General features: G+C 44.9%; 1 protein-coding gene across 4 annotated transcripts in view; it reads right to left on the bottom strand.

Annotated features, from left to right (window-relative positions):
• PRR5L (proline rich 5 like) overlaps nucleotides 1-12,264 on the bottom strand; it is a 344,445-nt gene that overhangs the window by 182,862 nt on the left and 149,319 nt on the right. For all 4 annotated transcript variants that reach the window (XM_069623352.1, XM_069623350.1, XM_069623353.1 and 1 more), the window contains one exon: nucleotides 987-1,727. In XM_069623352.1, coding sequence (XP_069479453.1) covers nucleotides 987-1,159 — 173 coding nt within the window. In that variant the 5' untranslated portion in view covers nucleotides 1,160-1,727. The remainder of the gene's footprint in view (nucleotides 1-986; nucleotides 1,728-12,264) is intronic.

Consider the following 12,264-nt stretch of genomic DNA (forward strand, 5'->3'; position numbering starts at 1 on the left):
CTTTCTGTCCCTCGCTTCAACCTGCAGAGATCTGGTGGACGCAGCTTCCCAGTCCTAGCAGCCAAGCTGTAGAACTCACTACCGAATCCTCTAAGAGCAGAAACCTTGTTCCCGACTTTCAAGCGCAAAGCCTCAGCTTGGTTGTCTGCCCAGGACTTGCTTGATTCCTAGATCATGTCGTCCAGGGTCCCCATTACTGTGCTACTGACCTGCTCATTCACAGTATAGATTTCCTGTATAAATGGCCTTTTTATGTTTATTTCACCCAAACTGCCTTACTCTACCATGACTGTAATTACAGGTCTATAATTACATGTTGTATAATTTGTATATTCTATACCAATGCTTTATTGTACCATGCCTGTAACTAAATAATGCGCCTGGTTGCCCTTGGGCCTGGTGCACTATACAAATAAAATACAAAAATACAAATCCTTAGCCTCTGCCAAAGTTCCCATCACAGCAGCTAAGTGCTGACACACTTGGTGAAACCACTGGGATCAGAATTCTATGAACCACAATAAGTGTTTAAATAATCAGATGAGAGGTATGCAAACAAAGGGAACGGACCAAGAAAAGCAATTATATTCCAACACATTTCTACCACTTTTCAGTACAGCGTGGTCTACTCCTTCCAACTCCCCCACCCCCACCAAGGTGAGGATGGCGCTTAAGGAAATATTCAGTGATCAATCGCATTCAAAACAATTACAATATTGAAAGGTAGGTCAGTTTCCTGCCATACGCCTTTAATGTATAGTCTAGAAAATTCATATATATATATATATATATATATATATATATATATATATATATATATATATATATATTTTTTTTTTTTAAAAGGGGTTTAAAAAAATAGAAGTTTGCAATGCTAATGGAGAGACATTTTGAACCACATTTAGACAGAAGGATGATAAAAAATGATAATTTTTCATACATTAAAACACTCACAACCGTGCCTTTTGGGCACTGCAGAGACTTACTTATTCCAGGCAGAGTTGGAGCTGAGCTGTAGCGCTTGTCGGGTGGCGTTGAAACGTGGCAGGTCACTCAGCACAGGAGAGCTCATGAAGCGAGGGCGCGATGACTTCCGAAAGGACCCCATCTTATTCAACTGAATAGTAAAGTAGGGGAGTGGGGTGGGACTTCCAATCATAGAAGCAGATGTCGGTCCCCCTCTTAGGACCAGCCCAGTAGGGTGTAGGGTACCTTCAGTAGTCGTGGTTCCACGTCCTGGGGCGTTCTCTCCAGTAGTGGACTCCTTACCCAGGCCAATCTAAGGGAGTGTTAGGGTGTTGATAAAGTTCTGTAGGGGTCATGGATCCGCCCTGTCTTTATAGGTCAGAAACAAGGGGCAGGACGGAATCACTTTTGGAATAAGTCGTGGACCTCGTTCTTGAAGGTTAAATCCTGCAGTTGTTAGTTTCAGGAATGTTCCATTTCAGAGTGGTTTTGTTCTTGAATCCAAGCCATGAAGGTAGATGATGTTGGTCCAGTTTTTGGCAATAGTCGTGGGTTTTCTTGGAGGCAGGACTTACTAGAGACCATCATACTGCCAGGAGTGCTTACCATAGAGGCGTCAAATGTCCCTCTTGCAGACCATTTTTCAAGCACTATAGCTGTGATGCAAGCACCTTAAAACAGGTGCATGTTCTCCTCTTGAACACGAAGCAAGGTCAGAAGTCAATTCTGATCAACAATTGGCATCCACAGCATTCAAGGGTCTAGGATACAAAAGAAAAAAGAAAATCAAACATGGGAGGACGACAGGGACCACTATATATGTCCTGCAATTTTCTGGCAAATAATCACCAGTTCCTACTAGGTGAACTGCAAAGCATTCCAAGTCTCAAAGCTACAAAAGCACTGTCCCGGCGAGTTCCCAGCAACAGAAGACCTATCTAGATTGCATATGACCACCCATCTTTGCCTAAACAGAAGCCTTGACTGAGGCTTCAACACAGGTTTGTAAAAGCAAAGATTCAAACCTTAATTCTCTATGGGTTTGTCAAACTATCCTGGCGAATTTGCCCTGGAGCTCAAGGTCTCTGGGAAGCAAAGCATTCTTCGCAGGGTCCCATCCCATACCAATCATTCACACAACTACCTTCTTTGGTTTTGGGAATGTATTCATAGCAACAATCCCTCTTCAGTGTACAGGGTGGCTCTGAGGGTCAATGTATTTTTTTGATAGGAATTTGTGTTGAGAGTCTTCCCTGGAAGGGGGTGGGGGCCAACACCACAACTATTTGGATGTTACCCACCCTGAAATATGTGGATGAGCAAGTGTCACCACTAGGTTGTCAGAGACTGGCAGAAAGTGTCTTTAGCCTTCGAGATATGCCAGGTACAAGTCTGTTTTATACCCCAAAATGATAGCAATTCTTCAAACTGAAGAACAAAAAACACAGTAGCAAATGGTATCTGCGCCTTGTTACCACCTGCACTGCAGAGTTCAGACCACATGATTCAGCGGCACATGCCTCAAAGATCAACTTTTGTGTTGAGCTATCTGATCTAAAGAGGGGCTGCAAGATACAAATAGCACCTTTTAATATATGGTGAATACTGGGATCAAAGAAATTAATTCAAGATAAAGCTCTATAATTTTATAAATTAATAATAGTTTTTACTTCAGGTGTCGCTAGAGAGCCTGATCAAGATGGCTGAATCTGATCTCCACGCCACAGCCCGGAATATCCCCAGTCATCCTGGCTCTTTCTCTGACATAGCGTTTGGAGGGCCAATGTAGGCGGAGTAATGGCAGAATTATCTGAGTGGCTGAAGGGGAGGAATGCCCTAGCACGGAGCTATTTTTGGAAAAGCTCTTCATGGGCACCTTAAAAATTAAAAGACCTCTCGATGTGTTTCTCAATTGAAAGGGTGCATAGGGTACCAGGTAGGAGACTGCCTGTTGGGGAGCTCCTGCGGGCGTTTGTGGTGAGGCTTTCGAACTTCTGGGACAGGTATGCTAGCGACCAAGACGCTAGGTGGTGCTCAGTCTATAACGTGGGCAGTGCAAAGATTATGGTTTTCTTGTATTTCACACAGGCGGTGTAAAGTCGCATGATGCAGTAAGGAGGTTGTTGAGAGCTCGGCCATCGATACAGGATATTCCATCCTGCAAAGCTAAAGGTGCTGGTTGAGGGATGCTCCTTCTTTCACAAAGCAGGGGAGGTCTGGGATTGGCTGGAAGCCAGACCTTTAGATGTGGCCGGGACCAGAAGTAGGGGCACGTTCACGCCTGGAATGGCCCATAGAGCCATCATCCGACCAGCAGTGAGTGCAGTCTCGGTGTTGACCGAATGGATTTGTGTGGGCGATGATGGCACTTTGGCACCGAGAGAGAGGCTGCAGGGCCCAGAGGAAGAGGTTGGAGGAGTGTTCCTGAGCAGCAGGATGATCCGGCTGTTCTCTGACGGCAAGAACTAGGTGCACATGAGCAGGTTGATTAATGCATAAGAGGAAGGCGTTCCTGTCAGAATGGTTCTCTGGTTGAGGATTGGCTGTGCTGAGGGGAATTAGATAATGTTGGGATAAACTGTCTGTGGGACTGAGGGGACAGCACTGATATATGGAGATGGGAGGCGCCAAGGGGCTGTGGGGGAATTGTGAGGGTGCCAGGAAAGAGAAGGTGTTACAGTGTTTGGTTCGGTGGGGAGAGGCTCACACTAGTGTTCTGCCCCTTTTCATTTGGCCTTGGTGATGCCAGACTTGGGCACACGGGCAGAATTGTTTGAGGTTTATTTCAGGGTGGGTATGCTCATGCGTCTGGGATGGGGGGTGGGTTGCATCCACAGTTGGGGGACCCAGGGGCAGGGAGGTAGTGTGTTCACTGTGTTTGTGTTGGTAACTTGTTATTTTTCTATGCATATGGTGAGACACTGTTGATATCTATGGGGTAGTGAATGTTAGGGTAGGGAGGATTCTTTCATGGCCACCCTGAATGTAATTAGTTGGAATGTGTAGGGACTTAATGTCGTGTAGTGGAGCACAGTGCACTCTTAGGCATAACGTGGATTTGGTTGTACTGCAAGAGACGTACCTCAATGCTCATGGGTTGCGGAAGGTGGGGCAAGATGAAAGAGCAAAGTGATTCGATCCACCTTTTCTTGCTATTCCAGGGGAGTCCTTATGTGGGTCAGGTAGGCCTCAAGGCTGAGATTTATGCAGTCTATGGTTGAGGAAGAGGGGAGGAACATGGCCATAGTGGGCAATCTGTTGGCGCGCTCTATCCTTCAATTATTCGGAGGTGTAAGGTTCTTACTTGCGCATCGATTATGCCTTTGTGGGGGAGGAGCTTGAATTGGTTGCGAATGTGGAGTTTCTGAATGAGACTCTCTCAGACCATGCACCACTACTGCTGGGGCTTGCACGCAGTGGTACCTGGCCACCCATTCCCATTGAAAATAAGAGGTTGATGGAAGTCATCTTTAGGTCCTCGCTGGGGGACCAGATTCGTCAGTTTCTGGTTCCCACTCAGTTGACCTATTCATAGTAGAGCCCCAATTGTGAAGCCCTGAAGGTGTTTATTGAGTGGGAGGGACAGGGGGGTCTGTATCTCCATGAAGGTTGGGGTACACAGTCCTGTTGGCTGATGTGATGGGTCTCAAACATAAGGTGGTGTCTCTAGAGCAAGATTTTGCTAGGGGGTGGGGGGATTGCGCAAGATGCATTGGCAGATACCACAAGCGACTTGCATGGGGAAAGGGAGGGGATAGGGAGTGGAAAGGCAGAGAGCGACCATGTTTATACCAGTTATGTTGTGAGGTAAATAATTCCTCACACCATTATTCCTCACACACAATTATTCTGGGTGAATAAGGAGGGAAGGCTTTTAGCCTGGTTGTTTGGGTGGGAGTGTGGCCAATGGGGTGAAAGATGTGCGATGGGGTGAAAGATAAGGGAGAACTGGTCACGGATCAGCGACGTGTTCAGGGAATTGTATGCAAGCTTGTATGCTGAGAAGGGTGGGTTTGATGTGGAGTGGGGGAGGGCTCGTGGTTGGAAGAAGCAGGTCTCAATGGGCTGTCAGTCCTCCCAGCAACTGGGGGCGAACGTCAATGCACAGGATATTGAGGGACTGGGTAACACTCCTGGGGTGGATGCGATCACGATAGAGGTGTACCAATCTACAAGGAGCTGCTGGTCCCTACATTTCTGGAAGTCTTTCTGGAGGTCAAGGTGTGTGGCAGGCTCCCGGGATCTACTTTGAAAGCTCTGGTGGTTCTTCTGCTTAAGGAAGGCAGGGCTAATACAGTGCACCTCGTACAGACCCCGGCTATTAATTAATGTGGCCATTACAATCCTGTGAAAACTTTTGGCTGGCCGCCAGGATCGTTATACAGGGCTTGGTCCACTCAGACCACACAGGATTTCTTTCCTGGCAGGTGCACTATGCAGAATCTTCAAAGACTATTCTTGATCCTGAATAAATATAGGAATTCTGCAGAGAAGAGGGCAGTGGTCAGCCTGGATACTTATAATGTCTTTAACTTGATAAACTGGGAATGTGGCAAGTGCGGCGAGTTAACACAACGGTGCCTGTTGCCCCCTCTAATTTTTACATTGGTTATTGAACCACTGGAGTGGGTCTATCGGAAGAGGCATGACGCAGTGGGGTTGGAGATGGGCAGCTGAGGGACTGTATACCTTGTATGCGGGCAACATACTTTTGTATTTTTGTGATCCGGCTACAAACCTGGAATTCTGGGAGAGGTTCCCCATCTCGTCGATGGGGCTGGTGGCACTGTGAAGATGATTGTGTTTCCGAGGTTACTGTATGTGTTTCAGGTGATGCCCATGTCCACACCAGCCTCTTGTTTCCAGGCGCTTCACAAGACATTGTCCAAACTACTCTGGAGGGCGGTTGGGGTTTACTGAGGATTGCATTAGCTACATTTCAATTGCTGCAGGCAAGGGGGGCATTGAGGTGCCTGATTTTAGGTCCCATTGTTGGGCCCTGTGCTCCAGCATATGGAGGACTCATTGCTCCATAAAAGATTTGGAAGTGGGAGTATTTTCCTCCCTATTTTTTGAAGTTGGGCATAGAATGATTTTTTAGGGAGTAAAAATGTAAGTCCAATTCCCAATGGGAGTATTTTATGAGCATGTTAAAAATAAAAAAAGGAAATGTTTTTGTAATAATTATTGCTGTGCGGCTAGTTATTCATGCACATTAAAGGATACATGTTTGCTTCTTCATTACAACCCGGAGAACTTGGAATAGAGCACACCATGCGTGGCGGGTTCATAGTCAAATCAAGGACACTAGTGTCTGAAGACACATACAGCATGGTGGAGTAAAACAAATAGGGGTCCACTCAGAGAACCATACGGGGAACCTGTATTTATGCCAATATCCCTTTCAGTTGTTTTGGACCCGATCAAGGAACGGGCAAGGCGAAATCTGCATGGAAGAAATAGGCCACATTCAGAAGATATAAACAGCATCTTCAATCAAGGAAGTCATTCCTTATTGCCGTGGCCAGGACAGAACAGCTACATGGAGAATATCCAGTTAAAGTCAGCAAAATACATTTGGGGCACAGCGTTTTCCAAAAAAAGCAATGGTGGCTTCCACAATAACACATTTGACCCATATAAGCATGGAATTCAGCAAATGGGAAGAAAATGTATAATGAACATTGGACGACATTAACTACATATCAAGCTGAATTATGTCAATAAGAACTGTTTGTTTTTTCAAAACGTATATGTCCTGATAAGGTGCACTAAAATGGGAATGGCACATGTCTGTCTAGTTGCCCGAAACTCGAGTAGACATCACCACAAAGCCCACTCTTTTTAGAGTTGGGTTTAAATTGGGTTTATACTATTTTAAAAAATGTGGTAATTGGCATATGTTCATAAGCAAGCATTTTTTGCACATTTACCTCTTTTTGACTTTTAGAAAAAATATTGTCGACTAGGTATTTTTAGTAGAGGAACTAGTCCTAGTAGATGGGAGTTCTGATTACAGAACACAATTATTAAATTGCGTTTTCTTTTGTTGCACAAGTACGATTGGTTGTTTGCATGAATGGGAATGAAAGTGGATGTGAGAAACAATGTGCGAGATGTGATCACTGGTTTGATATGATATGTATTTTTCTAGATCTGGTTTTTTAATAGATGATGTCAATGTGGTACATGTGATTCTTTGTAAATGCTTTTTCACGATATTTGACTAATGAATAAAATAAATTAACTTTAACATATACACTGTCATTTGTCTAGAACACATGCCTTTTGAGGAGGGCTACCTTTTTGGAAGGGATTGTGTATTATTGTATTATTAATGAATGGAGGGTTTGCACTCATCCACGGATAATTGCAGTTTTGTATGGTCTTCTGATAAGGCAGCAATAGTAGTTTCTTCGTGTGGTACTACTGGTCCAAATATATTCCTAAAGCTGTGTAGGTGAAACAAGGGGCACATGATTCTATGTGCCTATTTCTTATTTTTTAGTGGGTATTTTTGCTCCCCATTTTTATTTTCTTGCAGTATTTGCCTATTTTTAGTAAGTAAAAGTGGCTGATCACCCAGTCATACAGATAAGGGGCGTGACTGGTTCGTTCTTCCACATATGGACCTGCTGGATTATCGTGGAATATGCTCCAAGGGAACTGCTGGAGTTACTTGAAGGGCAGGTAAAGGAGCTTCCTGTGAGCACAATTATCCTTATCTGGAAGCAGGTTACTAAACTTCCGGGTCAGAAGAAGCCCTTCATGCCAGAGATCTTCCTAGCTGGTGGCAGGTTAGGGTATGTATTTAAGGGGAAGGGAGGGAGTAGCATAGGGCGAGTGGGGGATGGGAAGTTGTTGCGAGACATCTGTAAAGGATGATACAGCCATCACGTTTTAGAATGTCCGCCTCAACTTTCTGGAGTTTTCTACAATGATGGCGGGGGTCAGGGCAGCAGGATTACCTTGTAGATTGTACCTGTAAGAAAGAGACTTTCGGGTCGCCATTTAGCTACTAGTCTAAATTTTCTCACAAAATGCCTGTAACAGCGCCTCGATGCCTCCGGGCTGCAAGTGCGCTATACAAATGCAAATAAATAAATAAAAATAAATAGGGAGGGCTTTCCCAGAAAGGCGTGCCTCGGATCAGTGGGATCAATGTGATGCTCATACAACTGGTTGGCGGTGGTAGGAAAGTTTCTGAACTCTATGCAGCGGGCAGGGCTGAACAAGATGTGTAGGCGGTGGGCCTAAGGCTAAAGTGGGAAGGAGATCTAGGGGCACCGTTTACTGACAGGGGATTAGTAGAGCGTTACTTCATATGAAGCAAATGTCAGGTTCCAGTGGATCTGATACAAAGTTGAGGCACGCATATATCACCCTGTTGATGGTAGCGAAAATGATCCTGTATCCCGAACCCTATTGTTGGAGGTGTAAGAGGGCACAAGGGTCGTATGTGAATATATAGTGGGGTGTGATCCAGTTCCGGGATTTTGGGATGTGGTTCGGGAGGAAATGTTTGGGTTGATGAAGGTAAGGATTCAGCCGATGGTGAAGCAGTGCCTTCTGGGGCTCTGGCTTGGCAAGAAAGGGAAGCACAGTAAGGCACTAAATAGAGTGATATCATTAGGCCTCTACTGGCAAGGTGCGCGATAGCAATGGCAGGGAAGGCACAGATTGAGCCTAGGATGGGTGACTGGCGAAGGGCAATGCGAAAGTGGATCAGAGCGGATGGGGATGCAACGTCCTCTATGGACCCTGCTGGGGACAGTGCTTTTCAGTACAGTGTTTGGCATGAAGTGTGGGACTCGCTCGGACCATGCTGGGCATTTGTTGCGGTGTGTGCTCTGGCTGGGCTCTTACGGGATTATATGAACAGCGTGGTTGGTAGGAGTCACAATGAGGGTATATAGTTCTGTTTAACAAGGGGCCCATTGGTTCGGGTGGTGTTGGTTCGGGTTGGGTTTAGATGGGGAGTGTATATTTCGCTAAGGGGAGCATTGCTATGTTGTAACTGCCAGTATAAGGGTTGTATAAGTGCTCCGGCTGGAGAGCATGAGGGGAGCTGGTTTCTTGTTTGGACGAAGGGGGATTATGCTGCCGCTGTCTGGGTGGAGTTTGTGTATAATGTTATTTGGCGCCACGATTGTGAACTACTGAATGTGGACAGGACAATTGTACAACAATATCAAAGGTTGGATGGTGACATTGAATAAATAAAAAGTTTGAATTAAAAAAAAAGTTTTTACTTGCCTAAAAATATCTAAAGTGACGAGGAGACCTACTTTTTTGGTCCCCCATAAATAAATGAAAGAAAAAAAAAATCACTCCCCAGCTTAAAAAAATAGCAAGGAAAATAATCACGTTGCAATCTTTTCTGGGCTCAGGGTATCATTACGCCCATGATATCAACCATTTATTTCAAAGCATAAACAATATCCCTACATATGGAGAACACAGAAAGCCCTCGATATTTGTGTTGCAAAGTACCGCCATATTTCAGGAGAGAAGCCAGAGGATTGCTAGACGTGCAGAAACCACCCGGGTGGTGGGAAGGCATGACTGACACCGGTAGGGTGCTCCACGCAAGAGGAGGCGATCCGATAGTTGGCAGTACCCAGGCTAGACAGCTCCTGTGCCATCATAAGCAACTTTTAAAAAATAGCCCAAGCGAGCAGAGCCCGAGTAAAACGCCCGGTACTGGCACAACCTCAAAGCAATGCAACACCTCCGACGCATGTCTTGTTATCGTAACCAAGATATAACAAGAAAAACAATCTTATGTCAACAAAATGATAGATGGACACCAAACAAACACATTGTAAATACAAGTACTTCTTTAGGTCTTCAACTAATATGTAGAACATGTTCTTGCATAGGATATTCAAAACTGGCAATGCCGCTATATAACACATCATGTTTATGAAAAAAAAAACATTACGATTTTGGGCTCTGAGTGAGGGAGCAACAATGCAGGTGGGACGGGGAGAGTAGGGATGGCACTGGAAGCTGAGAGAAAGAGGATGTCCATTTTCGACAGAACAGCCTGAGCTAGGGAAGAACCATCCATTTACAAAACTGCAATGGGACATTTGGTAATTGAGGAATGGAAAGGAGAACAAGATTTGATTGTCAACAGCAAAGCAGTGATATATATTGAAAGCCAAATGGTGGGATGTCTAACCAGGGCAAAGGTACAAAGGGTGACGAGAAGAGGTCCAAGGACTGATCCTTGGGGGATGCTAAACGGGGGAAGAGAGATGGTGTCAGAGGCTTGTGAGTTCCATAAGACTCACAAAAGGAGCAACCTCTAGGTAGCAGGCATTCCGGGCTAGAGTGTATTTGCGGAATGCAAGGTTCTGAAATGTGGGGAGGAGTGGTAAGTGTTGGAAATGTGGCAGGAGTCCAAATGGATGAGAATTGAAGGGTTTGGATAGGAAAGATAGAGAGAGAAAGTTGGAGACATGCAGTCTTGGTTGAATGTTTACTATGGTAGCCGTATTGAAGTGATATCTAAGGCAATTATCCTCAAGGTACTTAGTGATCTGGTTGAAGACCACACCCACTCAAGGACCTTAGAATAATTGGGTAGGAGGGAAAGCAGGTGATAGTTCACTGGGAGGCTGGGTACGCAGTGGGCTTCTTAGGGTAAGGCAGTTGCTGATTTGAAGGAGGCAGGGAGGAATCCAGAACGGGAAAAGAGGTTAAAAAGCTCAGGCAATTGAGGGCAGGTGATTGGGACTACGTTTCGATTACTTGAGGAGCAAACTGGTTGCTAGGAACATAGGATGGGTTGGTACTCTGAAGGATGGGTGATAATTAGATAGCGGAAAAGCACTCTAGCGTAGAAGAGATGAGAGATTGAGCACAGAAGGAGGGTTGGGGATGGAGAGAGAAGAGGGCTGCGACATGGCCACACATTTTAGAGCTTGAATGTCGTCCTCGTCAGTCCAATCATTTTGTAAATTCTCAAGAATAAGTCCATTACCCATCAAAATCTAGAATCAGTTAGGGCTTTGTTTTTTGGGTTGACTGTTAACTCTTTAAAAGCGCATACCAGTAAAAAAAAAAAATAAATAAAAAAAGGCAGGTTGCTCAGTTTTAGCTCCAAGCCTTTTGCCACTTCTTACCAGATGTCAGGTTCGGGGGCGGTGTTGTGTCTCTTCAGTTCAGATGGAATAGCCCCCAACCATATCAGTATCGGGACATCCTTGATCTATATTGCATTTTTTAAATGCAGCCCAACATTAGCAGAGCACTTAATCAGTATTTGGACCACATTCCACCTGTGCTCTGTCATCTCGACTGACTGTTCCTTGAAGCCCACGTTGGCTGGAATTGGTTTAAGGTGTTTTGCTCAATTGAGCCCATTTGCCTAGTGGTAAAAGTAGAACACTTGGTGGCTCAGAGCGCCTGCGATGCACCACAGCCCTACCACAGTAATTCATTGGTTCGTCTGGAGATTCTCCTGGTCAAGAAAGCACAGACTTCCAACAATGCATTTTCACTGGTAGTGCTTCAGAAATGAAGACGCCTTTTCTTCAATTGTCTGTGCATCTATGGACAAGTGAGTTGCCTATTGCATGGGGGCATATTCTCTGTTAAATAACGGGTTGGCGTTTTATGTATTTTATGGCGTTGTATTGTACTTTGTCTGATTGTGAGGTGTTTTTGTACAGTCCTTGGATATACACTTGTGGGATGGTTTGTGCTATATGAAATATGGTTAACAACAACAAAATCATAGTGCCAGTCTGAAGATCCCAGTATATTCCAAGGATGACCCCCCAGTTTGTACAGTGGGAGAATACTCCCCAATTAAACAACTCAATTACAACTCTTGTTTTTACTATGCTAATCTATCCCGAGTTTTGCAATTCTGGTATTTTTCTAATTTGCCTAACCATTAATAAGCTGTGATAGGCAATTAATGTATTTTCCCTTTGTGCAGTATACACAATTCCAGTATACACTCTATTGCACAATTCCATTGGATGCCCAGCTTGTTTAGTTCTTTTAAGCTCCCAGTATATTTCAAGTTTACACAGTCTCAATATACTACAATTTAAAGCTATACCAGGTACAGTGTATTCCCCAATGGTTCCTGGTTACTAAGGATAATGTCCCTTGGGTCGAGGGCTTAAATTGTCTGCCCATCTTGAGGTCAGGCCAACGCATCATGGCAGCCATGCAGTGTCGCTTTTCCATGCCATGCACCTGCGACCACTGTTTGCCAGCTAAGGTCAATTGCATGCTAGACCCATATGCCCAGTTCATGCACTCTTCTGTACAGGA

Source organism: Ambystoma mexicanum, chromosome 11 (assembly GCF_040938575.1).
Source record: "Ambystoma mexicanum isolate Mex_15411 chromosome 11, UKY_AmexF1_1, whole genome shotgun sequence".
NCBI lineage: Eukaryota > Metazoa > Chordata > Amphibia > Caudata > Ambystomatidae > Ambystoma > Ambystoma mexicanum.